Genomic DNA, 24,666 nt, shown 5'->3' on the forward strand with positions numbered 1-24,666 from the left:
AGTAAAGCGGTTTGTTTGGCTCTAGGGAAATTACAAAGGCTTTTTACTGACCTCAAACTAAGTCCACCTTTTCAAATGTAATAGTTTAATAATAATGATGATAATATTAATAATAGCCAGCATTTATATAATGCCTTCTATGTGCCAGGCACTGTGTTATAGGCTTTATATACATTATCTCATTTGATGCTCAGAACAACCCTGAGAAGTAGGTGCTATCATTATCCTCATTTTATAGTTGAAGAAACTGAGGCAAACCATGGTTGAATGAATTGCCCAAGGTCACAGTAAGTGTCTGAGGCCAGATTTGAAAGCAGTTCTTCCTAACTCCAGGCCCAGCACTCTATACACTGTGCAACCTAGCAGCCTCTAAATATGATCCTTAGAAATGAACACAATACTATAGAGGATAAGGATCCTATATGATCCTTAGAAATGAACATGATACTATAGATGTGGTCTTACTAAGGCAGAGTACAGGTCTATGTATTCCCCACCTGGATAATGAATACTTGTCATATAGACTGTAAAATACAATTTGGTGGGTAACCCAATAAGTTAATGTGTTGCTACATATATCTTACGTTGTCAGTACAAATGGAAAATATGCAGATAGACCACAGATTTGAATCTAAGGAAGAGAGCCAGCTAAATTGCAGTTGGGAAATCATGCATCACTTTCAGTGATTCCACAATACTGACATCCCAACTGAAAAATACAATTTTAACAGATACATTATTCCAGTGATGCTTGCTATAATATGTCCACAAACCATCAAACATTATACTGTCCAAATCAAAGCTATGTATGTGGTAGGCATAGGTAGGCTGTAGCATCTCACCAATAATGATTTCTTCTGTGATACTAAAAGCTAACATTTGATATGATCAACAAAGTGTTTACTCCTTTCCTGACCTGTGCTCTGGTCTATGAGTGACCACAAGCACTCTTTTCTACCTTGGAACTGTGAGGAGGATTCCCTCTCCACTGCCACTACAAGTTCCACCATGCCAACACTCCTGCTTGCCCCAGGACCGCCACCCAGAATTGTGACCCAGATCTAAGCACGGGCAAAGCAAGAGAATCCTGCCTCAGCACCAGCAAAGAGATCCCTGCAATCCCCCTCTGATCAGCCACTTGGTTCCCCCTCAGTCTGTGGGCTGAGCTCTAGAAGTAGCCACCCCCCAACCTTCCCCCCGACCCCGGGGCTGCCCCAGGACTGGGGCTGGGACCGAGCTTCTCTCTCACTGTGGTCACAGACTTATCCTACCAACCTTCTAAGTTGTCTTTGGCATTTGTGGGTTGAGAAGTCTGGAAACTGCCACAGCTGCCTGAGATTCAGTCCTCTGAGGCCTGCTCTAGGTTTGCTGAGACCTGGTCTTTTGCCTGTGCACCCACGCTGAACTTCACTCTTCTCCCAATCTCACACAGTAGGCCTTTCCAATCACCCTTTCAGGTTGTCTTGGACTGGAAATTTGTTTCACGCTGTCTTTTTGTGGGTTCTGCTGCTCTAGAATTTGTTTAGAGCCATTTTTACAGGTATTTGGAGGGCTTTAGAAGAGACCTCAAGCAAGTCATTGCTTTCACTCAGCCATCTTGGCTCCACCTCCCCCCCCCCCGCCCGTCTTCCCAAAGTCTTATGCCATTGTTTTGCATTTGTCTTTGGTTATTTGGTCCATCTTCTATGTTTTTAGAATATATATATATACATTCTTTTCAGATCTGAAAATTCCTTTGATGTCTTCCCTATGGAATCATATTGTTTTCTTTAGGCACCTTGCTGTCTTCCTCCTCAATGGAATTGTTGTTATTGTTCAAGTATTTGTGACCCCATTTGGGGTTTCCTTGGCAAAGGTGGTGGAGTGGTTTGCTGTTTCCTTCTCTAGCTCATTTTACAGGTGAGGAAATTGAGGCAAATAGGGTTAAGTGACTTGCCCAGGGTCACATAGTGAATGTCTGAGGCCAAAAGATCCTCCTGACTCCAGGCCTGGGGATCTCTGTACTGCGCCACCTTAGCTGCCCTAGGAATTATTTGTGATTGAATTGCCAAATTTCTTTTGTGGCAGTCTATTTCCCATTTAGAATGTTAGGTCATGAGATTATGCCTTTTGTAACTTTTGAAATGGACTTTCCTAAAGTCCAGGCTATATGTTTGTGCCAAGTATTCTTTTTTTTTATCATTAAAGAACCTAATAACTAAAACATTCAAAGATATAATATTCTTCTAAAATTCCCTGACTTCATGAATCTATTATTTAATGTTGGTCAAAATTAAGTCTGAAACAGCAGATTATCTCATTTCTTCCTCTAACTTCTGAGAAAACTGGCAGAAAGAGGTTATTAATAATAATAATAATAGCTATGATAAACAATAATGAAAACTAATATTTATATAGCATCTTAAGGCTAAGTATTCTTTTCATAACAACCCTATGCGATAGATAACACAAATCATTATTGTCTCCATCTTGAATGAAGATAGTGGAACTAAGGCTCACACAGTGTGAGTGGCTTGCCTGGAGTCACATAGCTAATAAGAATCAGAATAAATACTGAGCTCAGGTCTTCTTCTTATAACAGTAATACTTTTTTTTCTTTAGATTCTTTAAATGTCTGTGTATTTTATAGCATGATCATTTTCATTTCTACCCTTTTCATCCACCCAGGAACCTTTTAATAAATAAAAACAATCAATTAATCAGCTAGCATCTCTGTGCCAAGCTCTCTTCTAAGCACTGGGCCAACCAGCCAGTACATCTGGCCTTGAGCATTCATAGTCATATTACCTGGGGAGACAGCATTGGTCATTGCATTTATTCTGAGTTTAGTTGCTTTCTTGCGTTGTTTTTACTTACATTATTGTAGACATTGATTGTGTATATTTTTCTAGTTCTGTTTACTTTGCCCAGCACCATTTTATACAAGTGTTCTCACATTTCTTTTAATTATTAAGTCAACATTGCTTATGGTGTAATAATATGCCTACACATTCATATCCTAGAATTTGCTCAACCATTCTCCAATTTATAAGCATTCTCTTTAAAGTGCTTTTGGAATATTTTGTCATACATAGGACCTTAACTCTATCCTTTATGTCCTTCTGTGACAAACCCAGTAATGGGATTTCAGGGCCAAACACCATCACTCTTTCTACTACATCATAGTGATATTCGGATTTCAGTAGCATTTTCTGATTATCCTAACCCATTCATGATCTTGGGCAAAATGATTTCACTTCTCTAGTTCACAGTATCATGGAAACTCAGAGTTGAAAGGGACCCCAGAAGTGATTTGGTATAAAACATACCTACCTGACAAGTGGTATTCCAGCCTCTGCTTGAAGATTGCCCCAGACTGGGTAGCCAAATGCCTCTCGAGGTAGCTCATTTCACATTTCGACAGCTCTGATAGGATATTTTTTTCTTATATAAAACTGAATTCATTGCTTCTGGTTCTGCCCTTAGAGCCAAGCAGAACAAGTGTAATCCCTCTCCTGTAAGAAAGCTTTTCATATACATGAAGTCAGCTCTGCTGTCAGCTTTCCATAAATCTTCTCTGATCCTCATACGTTATCTCCAGGATCTTCATCCTAACCACCCTCCTCTGGATGGACGTAATTTGGTCAGTGCCCTTCTTAAATACAGAACACCATATTGAAAATTTTGCATTCAGTTTTGGGTGCCAGACTGTAGGAAGGTCACCAACAGACCAAAATTCATAAAGGGGACAATCAAAGAGAGAAGAGGATCAGAGGTAACAGCATGCCGGGGGTAGATGAGGGAGCTCATCTCTGAAATAAATTAGATGGATCCGATGATTTCTAAGGCTATTCCACCTCTCTTTCTTTGATTTTATGATTCTAGAGACCGACGATTGACTAGGTGACCTTGTCTCAAGACCATGTAGCGAATCAGAGGTAGAAGTAGGAAAGGAAAGGAATAAGCATTTATATAGTGCCTACTGCGTGCCAGGTACTATGATGAATGCTGTTTACAAATGTCTCATTTGATCCTCACTGTAACCCCATAAGGTAGATGCCATTGCTATCCCCATTTTATCGTTGAGGAAACTGAAGTAAACAGAGGTTAAGTGACTTACATAGGGTCACACAGCTAGCAAGTGTCTGAGATTGGATTTAAACTCGGGTCTCCCTGATTCAAGGCCCAGGGCTCTATCCAGTGAATAGGCCTTCTTCAGTGGTCTAATGGAACAGAAAGCTAGGAGTCCTGAATGTCAGTTGTACTTTTCATGATGAGCATGACTCATGAAACTCCAGTCATTCACAATGATTTTCTTTAATTTTAAAACGGTAATTCTGTTTTTTTAATATCATGTGTTCCGTAGACATTAAATAAATTATTGTTTAAAAGGTGAGAGGCGGTATGTCCTAGAGGATAAGGCGTTGGCGTTAGGGCCAGGAAGTTCTACATTCAGGTATTCCCTCTGACCCATTCTGGTTTTGTGACCCTGCCTGGGCAAGTTCATTAACACCTCAGTGCCCAGGAAGCTAAGACTGTAAGTTGCAGAGTAGATACTAATCTGCCTTAGTAAAGGCAATTTCTTACTTGGAGCTTCCTACGTAAGTTGAAATCACAGGTCCAGTCACCCCAAAAATCATTTAAATCTAGACCCAAGGTTGAAATCAAAGATATGGGTCTAATGAAGTTTTTTAAAAAGAGATATCCATTTATTCATTCAATAAATTTTTGTTAAGTGCCCATTAAGCACTGCCCTAGTCATCATGAGATATAAATTTTTAATCTTTTTTTATACATTTATTAAGAAAAATAAATATTTTGATTGAAAGAAAAACTTACTATAGTTTTGGTAAAGTTATGTAATTTTGCCTCTGATTGGTTTTTAAATGCCTAATGTTGTGTCAATTTTTCCATTTGTAAGCAGAATTCTTATGTACAGTTCTGCCCTCTCAAGACCCCTCAAAATCGGTCATTCAGTCTCTTTAAAAAAAAAAACTACATTTCATTGATTTTCTTCATGCTATATTTATGGGTAAGTACATGTGTTTAAAACTCAGCTTTCTCTGCTGTAAGCCTGTGATATTTCAGTCCGTAAAATAAGATCTTTACAAACACCATCCTGAGACCGATACTATACAGCAATTTAACAGCAGATTTCTACTTTGGGTATTTAACAATAATTGGGATCTTTCTACTGGCCTTACATAAACGCAGTTTTGTAGTAAAATCTAACTACTAACCCATTTGACAAAACTCTTACACTTCAAGTAGAAACAAATTTGCTTCTAGTTGTGCTTTTTATTTATACCTATCTTGATTTTTTGCCTGATGCTCTTGTAAATCTTCCAGTTTAAATGATGTGATAAATTGGAAATGAGGACAGATAAGTGCTGCTAAACTTTCCCATTTCACCATTGAATATGTGGTTTTTTCCAGTTCTCTTAAAATGTCATTTATTCTGTAATATATAGATCCATAAATTAGATATTCCTCATTACAAATGTTTGTAATTTATAAATCTGATTATTTTCTACCTTGGAAGATTATAAAACTTAAGCGCACACAAATTTGGTGAAGTCTCAAAGCAATCATTTTACAAAGACTGAAATTCAAAGCTCTTATTTCCAGAACTTAAACCTAGTCCACCAAGTGTATAACTAAAGTAGAATTTTAATTATTGTGGTGAAAATGTTATGTCACCAAATCTAGATACGCATCATTAAATAGCTACAAGCAGATCACATCTTGGGTTTACATCAAAGTAAATAAATCATGAATAAAGGTTTATGAATTCATAGGATAAGAAAAATTTGGATGTCCTTTTAAAGAGTAGAAGTTTAAATAAAAAGGACAAGATTTTTAATATTTTCTTCATGATCCAAAAGGAAAAACCTTAGAAAAAAAACTTTTTTTAGGATATACCTCTTAAGATTTCCCCCATTGCATGGGGGGAAAATGGGTCAATTATTATTGTGCAAATCACAGAATATAGCCAAATTCACTCGTATAGAGTCACCAGAGAGAAGGTAATTGAGTAAGAAGCTCTGATTTAAAGTTTTTTTTCCCCCCACCACATCCATCTTGTTAGAAAGGCAAAGATATAACAGATTTATCTCACTTTAAGTAAACCCAATATATTAAAATTCAGATTTACAAAACAGATAAATCTTAATATTTTCCCATTACAAAACAATTCATTTTGATATTTCTCAAAGGAATTCAAAAGAACTGTTTATATGATTAAAATTGTGTTTATACTAAACATTTCAGGCAGGATATGTTGTTAAAAGGAAAAGGGACTAAACTTGGAGTCAAAGGTCCTGGGAGTTGGACTAGGAAAGGCCTCTTGCAGAAGGTGAAATCTGAGACTGGCACTTAGGAGGGTTGGATATGTTCATCTGGGAATCAACTCTCTAGAGACGACAGTTGAACCTATGAGGGCTGATGAGATCATCAAGCAAAATAATGTATTTGGGAAAAGAAAAGAAGGTCCATGACAGATCTTTGAGGAACATCAGCAGTTAGTGGACTGACCTGGGTGAAGACACAGCAAAGAGGACTGAAAAGTTGTAGTCAGACTGGTCAGAAGAGGATTGGAAGAGAGAAATCAAGGTTCAGGGGAAGAAGGTAACCAACAGTGTCAAAGATAGCAGAAAGGTCATGTAGGAAGAAGACTGAGAAAAACCTTCAGATTTGGCTATTGAGATAACTGGTGATTTTGAAGAGATCAGTTTCAGCCGAATGACGGGGTAGGAAACCAGATTGCAGAGGTTTAGAAGAGAGTAAAAGGAGAAAAGGCATTGATACTTATTACAGATGGCTTTTTCAAAGAGTTTAGCAATGAAGAAGAGGAGAGATATAGGACAATAGGTGGGAATGTTGGTAGGATCCAGTGAGGTCTTTTTTTAAAGGATAGAGCCACATGGGCATGTTTGTAGGCAGCAAAAAAGCACTAGTAAATAGGGAGAAATGAAAGATGGCAGGGGGAACAATAGAGATAGCTGTCTGATGGAGAAGGTGGGAAAGGATGAGTACAGAGATGCACATAGAGAAGTTTGCCTTCGTAAGGAGAAGTGTGATCTCGTGGTGTGAAGGAGGTAGTAGCAGAAAACTCCCGGGTGATGTGAGATGAGGAGGAGGGAAGGGGGAGGTGTGCTAAGGGACCCTTGAAGAAACATGAAAAGATTTGGAATAGCCATTGTGGTAAATAGAAGAAGTCATCTATTAGGGAACTATAAAAGGATTTCCTTCCTGCATTGACAGCCCAATTAAGATTATGTAATTCAGATTTGTGGTGGACCCAGTCACCGTGGTTTTATGATTTTTCTATAGCTCCATTCAGTAATATATAAATAGGAATTAAAATAGTAGATGGTAATCTAAGATTTGTGGTAATAAGACAAGAGAGCATGGGACTCAAATATAGAAGAAAGTATGGAGTTGAATTGATTAACCCAGGCATTGAGCAAGGTACACCTGTATTGTTATATAGTTGCTTGAAAACCCATCTAATTAATAAAGAGTTTTAAATTTTGTTTAAAATAGTTTTAAATTTGTTTAAATTGCTATTGTAACTTGCAGCAAATATCCAAGAATTGGATGGACCAGTGGCATATATTTTGCCGTAGTAGAAAAATTTCTTTTGTTCAGTTCAACAATTCAAAACAAACATTCATGTCTACTGTGACCACATATTGTGTCTCCTATGTAAGAGCATTATGTGAGGCACTTAAAGTAGTAAAGGTATAAATATAGTCCCCACTTATTATAACCACCATAACAATGACAACTGACAATTATAACTCTTCCAATTTTGCGAAGCACATTTTGCATGTTCTTCTTGTTCAGTTGTGTCTGATTCTTAATGACCCTATTCTTGGCAAAGATGCTAGAGTGATTTTCCATTTCCTTCTCTAGCTCATTTTATAGATAAGGAGGCTGAGGCAAACCTGGTTAAGTGACTTGCCCAGGGTCACACAGCTAGTAAGTATCTGAGGCCAGATTTGAACTCAGGAAAATGAGTAGACTTCAGGCCTGGCACTCTGTCCACTGCACTATCTATTGTATCAGTTCATTTAAGCCTCATGACGATCTTGTGAGGTAGGCACTATGGATAATATTACCCCAACTTAGAGATGAAGAAACTGAGTCTGAAGAAGGTTAAATGACTTGGCCATGGTCACTCATCTAAGAAGCATCAGAGGCAGGATTTAAACCCAGGGATTCTTGACTCCACGGCTAGCACTCTGTCCATGATAACAGAGGTGACAAGACCTATGGTTAATATAAATTGGAATATGATAATCACATAAAAGAAATACAGAGTTCTGTGCAATTAGGTGGTGTGGTGTTAGATGAAAAATAGCACATACTGTGGTGCTCAATGGATTAATAAGTTCTCTGATGATGTGACTGACAAGATGGAGGACTAGACATTTTCTCTGATCCTCCTTCACTAGGAACCACCCAGCAACTTTTCATCCCTGAAGATCACTTTAGCCCTGGAACTCAAACCTCGAACTTCTGCCTGTGGATTCTCTTGTCTGATTAGATGTCTTCTCCCAAAACTTCCATTTAAGGAGGGAGTCCTGGGCAGCCATTTCTTCATTTCTGCTCTCTTCCAGACTTCTCCATCGTGTCTCCATGCTGAGTACCTTCATCTTCTTTTTCTCTGTTGTCTTTCCTGATTAGAATATAAGCTCTTTGTAGACAGAGAATGTGTTTCTTTTCGCTTATATATGTATATTCTCATCACTTAGCACAATGCCTGGCACATAGTAAGTGTTTAATAATTACTTGTTTACTGTCTCCATGGTCTAAAACACCAAGGACCCAAATGAGGTAACAATTAAATGAATCCGCAACAGAGAAGGCTAATAATTCCTAATGCCCAACCATCTCACACAGGATGCCCTCCTCCACAACCCACTAAGCTCTGGCAGCAGGGCTACCCAAGCCAGTTTTCAGCAGATTGACTCCCTTCCCCTCACCACCCCTACCCCACCTGCCTTCCTCTGTGTGCCTAGGAATCCACAAGGAAGAAGATTGCTCTTTCTGTGACAGCCCTGTCTGCAGTGCTCTTTGTCCTCATAGAGCTCAGCCAGAGAACTGAGGAAGAGAGAGAACTGGGACAGGACACATGCATGTAAGCCTGAGTCAAAGAGCATCCAGCTGGAGCTAGTTCTGGCCTTCCTTCTCACCTCTCACCAACCAAGAAGTCACTTAAGGGTGAGATTGAAGTTATGTACCATGAATTGCCCTACAATAATGAAAAAAGGTTAAAACCCATGAGTATAAGCAGATCAACCAACAGGGAAGATATATGCCCCCAGATCCGGTAAAAGAATCCAGACTTCTATTAGTGACTATTGTGGAAAAAAAAAAAAAAAAAGATTCAACACCTGATGAGGATAGGACCCTGTGGATTCCCGAGAGAATGTGGAACCACAGCAGGATATTCCTGAATAGTTTAAAAGAAGAATAGGAATAAAGCAGAATTTCTGGCAAATCACAGCAGAAATAATTAGCAGAATAGAAAAATTTGAATCCATGGTGGCCACTCTCACCAAAGAAACAAAAAAGAATAATTAAATGGGGATACAAATACACAGAAGCAAAAGACAATCTGGAAGAAGAAAAGTGCATACAAACAAAACATATCTTGAAAACAGAATGTATAAAAATAATTTATGGGTTATAGGTCTTCCAAAAGAAGACAAGTCAACCTGAACACCATAATGCACTAAATAATACAAGAAAACTTTCCAGTATTTCTGAAGACAGAAAATAAAGTGCTAATCAAAAGAATCCACAGATCACCTCTAGAAAAAACAAACCAAAACAAAAGCCTATGCTGCAAACTCCACCTACCTAGTGGTTAAATTTAACAATTCCACTAACAAACACCAAATTCTACAAGCAACCAAGAGAAAGACCTTCAAATATAAAAGGAAGGAAATTTGAATAACACAAGACTGTTCCTCAAACCACCAGAAACCATAGGAAGGAATAGAATAATGTGGTCCAAAGAGCAAAGCAACTCAAGATTACAACCTAGGTAGCCTACTCTGCAAACCTGAGCTTAACCGTTAATAATAAAAATATGGATTTTGAATAAAAAAAGAGACATTCAAAACATTCCTAGAAAGAAAACCAGACCAGAAGAAGTTATTTGCTTTTCTAACACCTCAGGCAGCAGATCAACAAGAAAGAGAAACGAAACAGCAACCCAGGATATTAACAACAAAATCAGGAGATACCATTAGGAGATTTCTTTCTAAACGTACACAAAGAAACAAGGGTGCAGTTTTCGCGGAACTGGTGGTACTGAAGGATGGAGGATGGAGACGGTGGTTTTTGTCTTCTTGCTCATCTCCCTTTCTGTCTATTTTATCATCACATTATTTGATTTAGAATGTAACTACATCAATGCTAGGTCTTGTTGCTCAAAATTAAACAAGTGGGTGGTCCCAGAATTGATTGACCACACTATTATTACCGTATTAATGCTTATTTCATTGCACTGGTTCATCTTTCTCCTCAACTTGCCTGTGGCTACCCGGAATATATATCGGTTCATTATGGTGCCAAGTGGGAACATGGGAGTGTTTCATCCTACAGAGAAACACAACCGAGGGCAGTTGAAGTCACACATGAAGGAAGCCATGGTCAACCTTGGTTTTCATTTGCTTTGTTTCTTCATGTACCTTTATAGTATGATTCTGGCTTTGATAAATGACTGATCCCGGAAGGAGATGCCTAAGTTGGAGTTTTACACTACTGTAAACAATTGAGGAGCCAGAGATGAGTTTAGTCTATACCTAGACCATGTCCATTAAGCAGTGTATTTTTTTCTCTTTGGACAAAAAAAAAAAACCAAATGAAAAATTGAGTGCTTTTGAACTTTTTTTATCCATTCAACAATTCAATTCAACCACAACCATAAAATTTTAGCATCTATTTGTTATGTGTAAGCCACTATTTCTCAAACCTATGCATCACTGTAATATACCAGTGAAGAGAGGTGTTTCTGAGCATTGTTTGTTTGTTTGTCTCTTAAATATAGGAACAATCTTTTATCCTATGACTGATCAGAGATTTTGACTGATTTAAAAAGTACAAATTAGATGCCTCTTGGCACAGACTTGTGTTAAGGGCGACATAGGATTGTTTTTAAAGATCATTTTGTTTGTTATATTTGTATAGTGCTTTTCACATACATTGTTCCATTGGGTCCTTTGTTGAGTAGAGGATAGGATAACTATATCTAACCCCTCATTTTGCAGATGAGGAACTGAGGCTGAGGGTAATAATGTGACCTGGCCTATGTCATGTGGTTATTACCTATATATTCTCACTTCTCTAGTTTGCTTCCCATAACACCATGCTCATATGCAATATCTCCCATTGTTCTTAGATTAATTGACGAAACTGTACATTCTCTTTTTGTCATGCATCTTGGTTTCTAGCAAGTGTTTTATCATTTACTTTGTAGCTCTTCCTCATGGAAAGCACCTTACAAACGCTTTTATACAGCAGTTGTCAGCACTGTTTCTCAAGTAGACACTAAGGATACTGGTTTTGTTCCCAGTGTGCTGCTGACTTTAAAGGGGTGTCACATCAACAGTGCAAATTATAAAAAAGCAAAATGTAATTAATTTGAATTTCCACATCTTTTCATAATTGACTTTGGCTTCAAAGCACAGAATTCACTGTCAGGCATCCAGCAGAGGATAGAAAGATTTCTCAAATTCCCACTCATTTTACTTGGACCTTCAGGCCTAAGAGTTCCAAACGTCATGTAGGAGCCATGTGCAAAATGTACAGAAGAATTCATCCTTAAAATAAAAAGGCATCTGCTTTGCTCTGCCTATCAGGACCTAAAATCCCGAAATTAAAACCAAAACTTACTATCGCTAACCCATAAAATCCATTTTTAAAAATTGAACTTGTTTCTCAACCTTCTGCTAGTCGGCTGTTCTCGTGCCGAAATGACATTTGTAATATTGACAGACAATGTCAAAGTGCAGTATCTAATCCAATGTTTTGTGGTTACCATTATAAAGCTTTTGTCCTGAACAACTTGATTTGTCACTCAAGATTTCTTCTTCAAAGAGACAGCAGGTTCTGTGGTGATATAATTATAACCTCAGGCATATTTTTTTAAAATTTCGTGTAGTGCTCACCACCCACTGTTAAGTAGTAATCAAGAGTTATTATTACCATTTGCCACACGAATAAACCCTAAAACTGTGATGATACCAACTTATCCTATGAGGAAACATTACCTGTAGTTGGTCGTTAAGTAATTTCTGCAGATTTATAAGCATAAAGAAAATTCGTTTGCAATATCCAGCTCCACTTGTCTGAAATGAGATTTCCAAGCACTTATACATGAAGAGAAATAGCTTCCAAATGACTTCTGTGCATCTTCTTCTAGAAGGACACATTCAAGAAGATGAAGACTGATAATCTAACATTACCAAGCGCTATTCACAGGGATAATACATATAGACACTAAAGCCTTTTATCTTACCTTTTTGTGATCATTCAGAACATAACATTTACATTAGGGAAATTCAACCATAGACACATCAGATCCTGGTGCTTTGCTCTCAGTCTCCTTGACTCCTCCTGCAAGTCCCTTTCTTTCCCTCATTCCAAGAGTTTGGAGTTCATAAATCTTTGTACTGAACTCCTTGCTGTTACTTAGACTTTTCTTTATAAACAACAGGAAAGTTGCCATCAGGATTTGAGCAGTGTATTTGCTCAGGCAGTTATTGTCTTTTTAAATGTTCCTCCTGAAGACTTATAAGAACTGATGGAAAGTGAAATGAGCAGAACCAGGAGAAAGTTGTATACAGTAATAGCAATATTGTATGATGATCAACTGTGAATGACTTAGCTATTCTCAGCAATACAATGACCCAAGACAACTTTGAAGGATTTATGATGAAAAATACTATCCATCTTCATAGAAAGAATTGATGGAATCTGAATGCGGATTGAAGCATACTTTTCTTTTTTACTTTGTTTATTTTTCTTGGGTTTTTTTGTCTTTGTTTTCTTTCACAACATGACTAACATGTAAATGTGTTTTGCATGACTATACATATATAACCTATATCAAATTCCTTGCCTTCTCAAGGAGAGGGCTGGGGAGGGAGGAAGGGAGAGAACTTGGAACTCAAACATTTTAAAAAACACAATGTTAAAAATTGGTTTTGCATGTAACTGAGAGGGAAAATAAAATACTAAATTAAGTTCCCCCTGATTGTTTCAGTTGAGTATACAGCATTCTTTTCCACATACTCTTCTGAGAATGCTCTCCATTGAATAAACAGCTAGCTATCTAATCAGCTTCAGACTGTATAGATGGCATTTTTTGGGTGACTAGATGGTTCATTTATGCTAAGATATAGTACCATAGTAAAAGTCTTCAGCATGACTACATTCTCTCAAGCAAGAAGGAATTCTCTCCTCTTGTTTTGACCAGAACCTGCTAGCATAATACTTTGCATACAGTAAATACAGAATACAAATTTTAGTGAAATTGAATGGGTAAGAGGTGTCTTTGAGTATTTGACCAAGGAGAAATTGATGGTGGTGATAAGAGAACATTAAAAGCTATCAGTGATTTTATCCTGCTAATAATTTTATTAAGTCATGTGAGGAAAGAGAGAAGAGGAGGAAGAAGTGGCAATGACAAGAGAATTGTAGAAAGGTAATTCATAGCGTTAACTCTAAAGAGGAAATATTTCAGTTGGAGTTAGAAAATAATGGGTGAACAAACCTGAATCTGAGGTCAAGAAGAAGGTAAGACATATTCAGTGGGGTCTGAGGAATAGGCAAACTAAAACATTACCATGAGCAGAGATTAGGGCTATAGAAAAAAAGCAGAATAAAGGAGACAGAAAGAGGGTGAAAAATAAAAAGTTGTGTTGGAGCGGGGGGGAACCCAACTGATTGTCACCATTTGCAGAAGTGGATGGTCATATATAGGGAAACACATAAGGATACAGGACTTTGAGTAAACTGAAACAGCTTTGACTTGAGGGGAAAGAGTTCACGTCTGCTTTTGAACACTTTGAACATGTTTTTGAATATGTTAGCGCTTTGCATTGTATTACCACTCACGAGGAATGTGGTCATCCCCAGCTTGTCAGTGAAAGCTTTGTGGCGCCACATCTCATGATCACATACGATGTTTATGGCACATACACGTCTTATTTCATTCGCCTTTTGTGCTTTTTTTAGGCGCTCTCTGCCTTTTTCCCCTTAGTTACCATGGCAACAATAATGTCATTGATATGGGTGGAGCTTGGTGTTAGCCACTAGTGCAGCAGAAAGGGGATTTTTATCATAGTTCATGAAATAGTGCCTTTTACACTGTGGCTATGACAGTCACATGTGATGTATACATGCTTCTATTTCTTGGTTATCCATTTTGAAGTCCTTATTCCTAAGGGACCATATTTTATAAAGTTTAATTGCAGTTAATAAACAGGGCATCATTTCTCTTGCTAAAAATGTAATTATTTCTCTTCCCCCTGCCTTTTTAAAAGTAATGTAGCTAGCACTCTGTTGATTGAGGCTATAAGGTGTTAGGATGAGTGGAATGTTTGTAAGTCCTTTTAACCTGTACCAGCCATTGAGAATGTGTCATGAGCATCAGAATCTTGATACATGGGACTGTTTAGTAAGCCCTAATGTTGGTGAATAAATCTGTGGGATCACTTATTCTAAGTATTTAAAAATAAACTTTCCAAGAATTTCATATGCTAAGCAAAATGAAGACTATTTTGAAGGGACCTAGATCTTATTTGGACATTTTAATACTAATGAAGGCCATTCACAAAAGAGAAGCTTGAATTTGTGTTTTCACAAATTGAAAAGTGTGTGATCTGCAGTTCAGTGACACTTACAAGTAATAAAATGATTTAGGTTCATCATTAAGAAACCACATGAACAGGCTTAATGTAGGTTGCTCTCTTCACTGGGTTTTCATATTGTCACTGTTGTAACAATCCCATTCTGCACCTTTCTTCACCACCACCCCGTAAAATGTTCTATGTGAATTTGTGTTCCTTTTCCAGTTTTTTTTTCACCCTCCCAACAGTGATGCCTTGGGGTTGGCTCTATTTCTTAGGCAGTTGGAATTAGTTGCCATTTGGGCCGTGTACCCCACAACACACCTGAGGGGGGCCATAATCCCCACCAAGTTACTGCCTGTTGTATCTTATTGCTTAATTATTATACCTATTTAATGCTATTTAGAACATTGTCAGCTGTTGAGAAAAGGTAATTATCACTAGTCAAATGAAAAACGCTTTTTTGGCTGCCTTATGGATACACATTTTACTTGTACCTTGATACATAATGAAGCCTGATAGCAAAAGTTTTGCTTGTCTCTTCTTCAAGGCACAGCTGTTTCCCTGCTAAATTCATCCCATCTGTCTCCCCTTCCGTAAATCTGTAGGCAGTATAGCATAAGTACAGAAGCAGTTCAGTGCTATTTTGGATAAACAGAGCTGAAATTTGAATCTTTGCCATTTGCGATGCACACATTTTGTTTTACTGCTGTAAAGAGAGCTGTCAAAATACAACTACATGGATAATTTACTAAAAATGCCGTCAAATATAAGGTTGATCAAAAAGAAAGTGTGTAGGGTCAGTCTGATCGTTGCAGCATGTGAGCCGAAGGAAGCTGCTGACCTTTCGGTCCCCGTTAGTACAATGTTTCAAAGGGCAGAACCTATCGTCTTAGTTTTCATTCCAGCACTGTGGAATGTCCAGTCTGCAAAGCTGAAAGATTCACAGCACAGAATTTTCAGATTCCTTTGGAATCTCAGTGCTGGAAACGACCTTAGTGATTCTTTTAGCCCAATTGCTCCATTTTTATCAATATGGAAACAACCAGAAAGAGCATGGGGGACTCACCCAAGGTCATATATGTAACAGGCCAGCAACAGAGACAGGACCAAAATCTCTATCTCCTGACTACTAATCCAGGACTCTTTCAGTTACATCACATTTTTTCATGTAACCATTTACTGTAATAACATGAATTATATTAAATATATTTATATGTATGTGTAGCACTTGTATATATATGTATATATGATATATACACATATATAACTTTTAAAGTGAACAAAACTTTGACATGTTGGAGTTCCAGTTTCATAGTCTGCAAAGTGGATTGTGCTACATTATCCCTTTCCTCAGTACCTACAAGCCAGATTTGCATCCCAGTGATGCTAACAACCTGGATTATTGTCTATGAACTTGCTTTATTTGAAAAACCCCAATGCCCTCTTTTTCTTTCTTTCTTTCTTTCTTTCTTTTTTTTGTGGTGACCCTGTAGGGCCCACTTTTGTCCTGTTTGCTGCTGATTAGATACAACTTTCAGATGAATAAAAGGCAGAATGGGCAGCTTTGAGCTGCACAAGCAGAAAAGTCTTCTGGCCCCTTTCCATATGTGTGCCCATGCTTCCCCTCCCTCTGTCTCCCATCCCCCAATCTCTAAATATAACCCAGAGACAGCTTTTCCTTAGACCCACCATACCATATCAGTGAGGAAGCACTGTTAGATATATACTGTTTTGTAGTCGGGATGGCTGGTTGGGGGGAGAGTGGGAAAGTTAAAAAAAAAAAGCCTAAGGAAGATTGTGAGAAGGGTTATTGATCATGTATAAATTTTTCCATCATCATTATCTCTTTGCATTATAGCCAGTGAATCATTCATCATTTAATCCATTGCTGATGAGTGCTATATAAATACCTTTAAGAATAGAGATTCATAAACTTTTTGTGTGGCATGGACCTTTTTGCCATTCTGCTAAAACCTCTGAGCCCCTGCTCAGAATGTTATTATATGATTAAAATAAAATGCATAGGCTCATAAAGGAAAACAATTATATTGAAATATAGCTATCAAAATATTTGGAAAAAAAAGATCAGGGACCCTGGATGAAGAATTCTGATCTATAGTCTCCTTATACCACCATACTCAAAGCCTATCCCTGTGCTACTGCTACCAAGTTTTTAACCAGGTCTTTTTGTTCTTCTCTTTAATAAACTGCCTTGGACAGTCTCTGTGAAGGACCTGGTGTGTAATGAACACCACTGTAAGATTTCAGCATCATAAGATTGTGATATTTGTGGATAGTAGATTAAAATTAAAATTATCTTAAGATAAATTAAAATTCAAGGAAAGTATTTGGCCAATTGCCCTTCCCATTTGATTCAAATAAACAAATATTTATTAAACACTTAAAATGTTCAGTGTAAGGGTCTAAGTACACAAAAGAGAATGACATAGTTCCTGCTCTCAAGGCTCTTACAACTTAATGGAGCGGACAGTGGTGTAATCTCAGATAAGTATACTGGTCAGATAGCTAGCCTCCATTGAGTGTCCACTACATGCCAGACGCTGTGCTAAGCACGGAATATGATGAATGATGAAGGAGAAGTCCAGGCAGAGGGGCTTCTTTTCTTCCATCTTCATGAGGAAGGGTCTCTGGGTATTTCAGATATTAAAGTGCTTGCTCTGTATCTGAAAAACTGCCCCTGAAATCCATCTATCTCCCGAACCCTTTTGGATTGTCCATGAGGCAGAACTTGTGGGCGCAGTGCTTTTAAGCTGATTCGTGTATTGGGAGTTAAGATGTAGACACAGAAGATATTAAATTTACCCAACAGTGAAACTTTCTCACTAAACTCACCACTTCGTGAAAGCTGTGAATTTAGACAGCAATTCTGTGATATCCATCTACATGATAGAGCTGTAGGCTGCTCTTTTAATACATTTTCATGGAAGGGGACCCTTCAACATCTGTGATGGGGGAGGAGAGAAAGGGACATTTTTTCCAAATATTCACATTCCCACACAGACTGTTTAAAAAGTGATCTCTGATGGGAAGACCTGTCCCAGAGTCTGATGGGAGTTATCAGTTTTGCCTTATTTAGATGCAAAATCAGCAGTTGTAGGTGGCTCAGCTGAGAATAGATGCATTTTGGGTATTAGGAAAAAAGGCTGAGGATTGACCCTTCTCTTTGGTTTAGATTTGTTAATATAGATGGCTGAGATGTTACAGAAGATCCAAGTGAACAAGTGTAAAAATCAAGGCATCAGTGGCACCCGTGTGGAAAGAGGTGGTTTTACAAAGATAATGGTATAGAGATAGATGGTATTTTCTTTTAATTTGTGAAAATCACATAATTGAGAGCTGTGCTAACTGCTTGCAGTAGGAGCATTTCATCACACTCTTTGGTTCCTGTTTTCCGGTGGAGGTAGAGTTTAGCATTACATTTTGAGGTAAGACCTTTGGGACTGCACCGCATACTAGGAATGCCAAATTAGAGAGACTGTTTTGGCATCTGGAATGTGGTCTTGGCAACCAGAACCTAATTGCTAAGGAGACCAAGTAGATCCCTTTAGCTGGAATTTTGTCAGAAAGGGCCAAAGAGCATTGATTAGTCCTCTGGGACCACGATCAATTATTTCATTGTGCTAGTAAAACCCCAGTATGAGGCACGTCCTTGTTTGAGATGCTTAGGGATTCCTATTTATGGAAATCAAATTAATACACATTATTAAACATATTTGCACACACTGAACTATTTCAAACCAGTAATGCTGGAATAAAAACAAAATAATACTGTGTATTTACATAACACCTTTCGTTGGAAATCTCAAGCCTTCGCTGACTTAACTAATCCTCCCAACACCCTGTGAGGTGTGTAGGAAGTAAGGTAGAACAATAAACAAGAAATTGATGAAAAAGATCAAGTAACTGCATTCCAAGGGGGTGATACCTGCCTCTATAGCAAGTCTGTTTTCATTCAAATTCTGTTCTTGCCATATTTGTGATATTGAGGATAGAAGCGTGTGTAGACATAATTTTTAATAGTAAAACTTTTCTACTGTGGGTCACTTCACATTGTTGCTCTTGTTGCTTTTCCATTCTAGGGTTAGGGTCTTTGCCTGTTAACTTACATAGGCTGATATGATAAAAGGAAACGTCAGGAGGCACTTTTCTTCTGAGCTGTTACTCCACCTTAGAAGCTCGTCAAGTGGTCTTATATCTTTATGTTTCATGACCTTTCCTAGCCTGGACAAAATAATACGATTATAGAATTTTGAGCTGAATTTTGAGGAGTAGAGATCCTTTATTTTATAGATAAGGAAACTGAGTCCCAGAGCAATTAGGTGATTTGGCTAAAGACACACAAGGAAATATGTCAGAACTGAGATGTGAACCTTGATCTTCTAACTTTATACCTATTGCATGGGAAATGGGGTTGATGGAACAGGAGCCAGCACTTACTCCCTAGAACATACCAGGCTGCTCCTAAATTGTGGGGCAGTCACAACAACACACCATGCCTACCTGACATGGTTCGGGACAACATGGGTGAAGGGGTAGCTTCTGAGACAACCAGTAAACTGGTGTGGGAACAATGACATCAGGGCAAGAGGGAGGCAAGCAAACTGTTCAGAGACTTTCTTCAGCAGGCCTAGAACTAACCTAGAGCAGCAGGAACTTGAGACTGTAACTCCAGAAACTATCAGGACTTAAGTGGGTCATCTAGAGTGGGTCTGGGACTTAGAAAAGCAATGTAAAAGGGAATAGTTGGGTGTTGGTGAACTAATAGTTAGAAAGGTGCTTATATTTGGGATGATAAAATATTGTATATTTTATAAAATTGTTATTGAGTGTTTGGACTACTATTATATCAGATTAAGAAACATTTCTGATTTCAAAGAGAGTGCCTCCCAACGGTGGGATTTTATTTATTTATTAAATTAGTTATCCTTTAGACTGATCCTTTGTTGAGGGGAGGGAGAGATTAGAAAAAAAAAAAGAATTATAAAAGGTGCCTATCTAGAAAGTCTTTCTCATGAGTTAGTCTTTCTCTCTAGCTTTTTTAGGTATTACAGATATCGATGGATATTTTTCAGATATTATCAGTTATGTGTTTTTTGAAACAGAAGTTGAGCTTTGTCCAGGTTTTGAAAATGATGTCCCAAACTGCTTTTCTTCACAAACAGCTCTTCATTTGTATTGACAGTTTTTGTCATCTATGAAAATCCAATATTTCTATTTCATGTATAAATACCACAAATTTTACCATTTTCATCTTGCCAGTAGTATATATTCTTTTAAATTTATTTATTCCATTGATGAGTGACCAGGAAAATTCTGTTTTCTCATAAAGTGGGAAGAAGGGCAGATTTAGATTCAGAGGCCCTGGGTTTAACCCTGGGTCTCATCCACATTTGCTTTTTGCCACCTGTATGTGAACCCAGTTGGGCAAGGCACTTCATCTCTTTATTCCTCTTTTTTCTTCTCTGTAAAATGAATAAATTGGTCTAGATGATCTCCAAGTTTCTTTCCAGCTCTAAATGTATGATATGTGTGTCTGTGTGTGTGTACACACATATTATATGATACAACATTTGTTTTGATGTGATATGAGATTATACCGTAGACCTGGGTAAAGAAAGTAGAGAATATAGCATTGTTGGATTTCCTGTAGTAAAGAAGATAACACAGCTTTTTATCTTAAGCGATTCAATATCAGGCTTATTGTGAGAAAAAGAGGCTGGATCATTGTGCCATGATAGTAGCTGAATCTAAATGGGAACAACCAAATGTTGTTCCTACTTCATTTTAATGAAGATATGCAAACAGCAGATCCGGTGTTTCCTGTTTTACCCCATCGTGCAGTTATGTAGGAAGGCGGCAGCATTTCATCATTTAGATCATTGACTTTTTGCTGACAGTGATATTCAGCACCCATAAAATAGTGGTTGTCATTCAGTTCAATTCAGTAAGCATTAATTAAGCCCTTACTGTGTACAAGGTATTGTGCTAGGTCAAGTCAGGTCAACAAGCATTTATTAAGTACTTGGTACTTTGCTAACTAAGCTCTAGAACTACAACTAAAAACAGAACGAACCTGTCTTCCATGTGCTTAGGAACCAGGTATCAGAAATACAAATACCACAAACAGATAAATATAAGATAATTGGAAAAGAGAGAGAGCACTGTCAAGTGAGTGGAAAGGGAACAGTTTCATTTAGGATGTGGCACCTAACTTGAGTCTAAAAGGCAGCTAGAAATCCTAAGAAGTAGAGCTAGAAAGCCTGGAGATGAAATGTTGGTTTGGGGAATAGCCAATAAGCCAGTTTGTCTAGAATATAGAATATGTGAAGGGAAGTAATATAAAATAAGTGTGGAAGGGTACTTAAGAGTCAGGTCATGGAAGGCTTTAAATGCCAGTCAGCGGGGTTTGTATTTTATCCTAATGACAAAAGGGAACTATTGACAGTTTTTGAGTAGGAAAATAACATGGCCAGACCCGTGCTTTGGGAAGATTATTTTGGCAGTTTTGTGAAGGTTGAATTGGAGAGAAGGATTGATAGTATAAAACCTAATTAAGAGTCCAGGTATAGAGGTGAGGAGGCCCTGAATTAGGATAGTAACTTTAGGAATAAAGACTGGGTTAGGGTTAGATGTGGGGAAAATATAACTGAGGCTGATGGAACTTAGAAACTGATTAAATAATGGGAGTGGGGAAGAGAGAAGTGATAAGGATGATTCAGAGGTTACAAAAACTGGCTAACTAGGAGGATAATATGCCCTCAATAGAAATAGGAGAATAGGGAAGTTTGGAGGTTGGATGAGATGTCTGTTCTGGACATGTGGAATTTGAGATACCAGTGGGACATCCATGTGGACGTGTCTAGCAGACAGTTGGCAATGTGAGACTGGCATTCAGAGCTGGATATAGATATTTGGGAGTCATCTGTGGAGAGATGGTAATTAAACCCAAGAGAGCTAAAAAAGCCTCAAAAAAAGGACGTAGGAACAGAAAAGGAAAGAAACAGGGACAGAGCATTGGGAGATGCTCATATTTAGTAGGCGGGCAATGGAGGGCTAATCTTAAAAAGAATGCTGAGAAGGAGCAGTCAGACAGATAGGAGGAGAATCATGAGGAAATAGTGGCCTCGGAGTCAAGGGAGGAGAGAGTTTTTAGAAGGGAGTTTTAAACAATGTCAAAAGCCACAGAAGGGCTCCCTCCACAGAAGGCAGACTGAGGAAAGGGATAAGAGATTGTTAGCAGCTACAAGATCACTGATAAACTTAGAAAAAGTGTTTAAGTCAAGTATTGGGGTGGAAATTCAGACTACGTAAGTGGAAAAGGAATGTGGCTGTGAAAGAAGAGATATAGGACAATAACTTGAGGGATTGGTAGGGTCAAGTGAAAGTGTTTAAGGTTATGGAAAACCAGGATATATTTGTAGAGAGTCAGGAAGGAGCCAGTAGATAAGCATGACACCATGGTATGAATGAGAGAACACCAAATTTGGGGTCAGAGGACTGGGTCATCTTGGTCAAGTGACTTAAAATTTCTGAGTCTCATTTCCTGAGTTATAAAATAGGGTTGTGGGGTAGATTAGATGACCTCTGAGCCTCTTTCCATTCCTAAATATATGATTTTATGAAGGCAGGGGAGGGGGGAGAAGCGAGAAAGGTAACAAATGAACAAGATCGAATGATTAAAGGGGCAAACTCCTGGAGGCACGTGATCAAGAGCACAGGTAGAGAGGTTGGTCTTGGTAAGAAGGCCCCTTGGTAAGAAGAGATCAGGGTGAGAGAGGAGAGGAGATAAAGGATAAAGGTTTTGGGGGTTTTTTTAAACTGTGGAATAGAGAAGAGGGAACTCACAGTAAACAATCCCAGCTTCCTCAGTAGAGCAGAAGGCAAAGTCACCTAGAGAAAGGGTGAAGGAGGGAAGAAGTGAAAAGAGAAAAGAGAGTTTGGAATCATTGGTGCAGGGAATGTGACAGAATATCGATTACAGAGTAAGATGCAAGCAGTGAATGCCTAGTTGAAATGAGATGACCTAGTCAGAGTTGCCTGACTTTGCAGTAGGATTCAGAAACATGCACGTAGCCGCCTAGAAAGCAGAGATCAAGGGTAACACAAAGCTGGAGTTTGATGAGGCATGAGTGGTAGTCGGAAAAGGAAGCAAGGAATTCAGTGGTAAAGGAAAGGTTGTAGTTGAATTGGTGAACCATAAGTGAAGGGAGGAAAATGTGGCCAGATAGGTGATGGACTGTGAGAACAGGGAAGGGTCGAGAGACTGGAGGAAGTAGTGTAGATAGAAGTTAGGTTTGGGAGGAATGAGGCAGAGTAAAAGAAACACAGGAGATTTTAATCATAGAAAGGAATTTCAGAACTCTAGATCAGGAATCAACAAACAATGACCCACAGGCCAACTCTAGCCCATCATCTGCTTTAGTATGTCCTGTGAGCTAAGAATGGCTTTACGTGCTTTGTTGTCCTATGGCGATAGCAGAGTTATCGGTGATGATCCACGTGGGCATAACAATTGTGTGGATGGCTGAGGTGGAGTGAAGATATCAGCATCTTTGAGGAGGTTAATAAACTGAGAACCTAGAATATTTCAGGGGTTATTAATTTGTGTTTGAAGCCCCTCAAATATTAGGGCAGGCGTTGGAATAGAGCAGAATAATCTCAGACATGTACTGAACTTTTTGAGAAAGGAGGGAGTATGACCTGGATGCAGATAGATAATTGTTTGGTTGAATCACAAAGGTGAGGTTGCAAAGGGATGGATCTGGAAGTGGTAGTGAGGAGAAAGGAATATGCCAGCTTCTCCAGGCCAGTGTGTGGGGAGCATGAAAGAAAGCAGCCAGTACTAAAGAGGATAGCTGGGGATATATATTGAGTATCCTCCAAAAATCCAATATATACCAGATTTTTATGAATATAAGATAGAAAGCCCCTCCCCAACCCCAAACAAGTCACGTGTCATCTTTTCAAGCCCCATTGGGACTGGGAAAGATTGGCTGCATTGTGCTTTCATAGCTACATCATAAGCCACTGGCTAAGTAGGTGATAAAAGATGACTTACAAGGGGTGTGAGGCATTGCACTGCCTGTAAGCATTGCATTTCTTTTTTTAATTCCCCTTGCCTAAATTTGCATGTGACAGGAATGAATGAATTAGGGACTGAGAGCAGGAGATGCTGGAGGAGAGAGCCTGGACTTGTGGAAATTGATCTTGAAGGAATCAGATAAAGGAAACTTTAATCCTGACATGAGGCAGTATGATAACAGAGTCAGTTGAAGAAAACCATCCCAGAATATAACATTCTCTTATGGTGACATCAGTAACAGAGGTAGATTTGGCACGAGAAACACAGTGGCTTTATTTGAAAAGAATGCTCTACTTCTGCACATATGTGAACCATAAATCCAGATTTCTGTTACAGCCACTCACATTTCTTCATGTCAGCATCTGAACAGCAATCCCCAAATGTTCCAGCATCCTTTATAAATAATTTTTACTTTGGAAGCCTTCTCTAGACTGTTAATTTTTATTGAAATGATATTTTCTTAGTAATGTTCTCTTAGTGGGAAATTTCTAATTATTCTTGTGATGTTAGATCAGGTTCCAAACATATACCAGTAGTTTTATTTCAATAAATTTTACATATGCTATACAATGATTTATTGTGCCATGTATGAGTATCCTAAAAAGAACTTTAAAATAATTTTAAACTGTGTTGTTTAAGGAACATACAGCATTCTCTCTCTTTTTCTTTCTTTCTTTCTCTCTCTTTCACACACACATACACTCTCCCCCG

General features: G+C 38.3%; 1 protein-coding gene and 1 pseudogene across 4 annotated transcripts in view; both read left to right on the forward strand.

The window, feature by feature from the left end:
* The window catches only part of LOC114050142 (serologically defined colon cancer antigen 8 homolog), a 268,476-nt gene that overhangs the window by 193,333 nt on the left and 50,477 nt on the right, over window positions 1-24,666 (forward strand). Inside the window, exon 17 of one of the 4 annotated variants that reach the window (XM_027871737.1) lies at window positions 8,439-8,494. The exons of the other annotated variants lie outside the window; for them this stretch is intronic. Coding sequence (XP_027727538.1) covers window positions 8,439-8,466 — 28 coding nt within the window. The 3' untranslated portion in view covers window positions 8,467-8,494. Of the gene's footprint in view, window positions 1-8,438; window positions 8,495-24,666 lie in introns of those variants that run through there. 4 annotated transcript variants of the gene reach the window in all.
* Window positions 10,320-10,727, forward strand: LOC114050143 (annotated as a pseudogene).

The sequence above is a fragment of the Vombatus ursinus genome, unplaced genomic scaffold (assembly GCF_900497805.2).
Source record: "Vombatus ursinus unplaced genomic scaffold, bare-nosed wombat genome assembly UNPS02014798.1, whole genome shotgun sequence".
Classification (NCBI taxonomy): Eukaryota; Metazoa; Chordata; class Mammalia; order Diprotodontia; family Vombatidae; genus Vombatus; species Vombatus ursinus.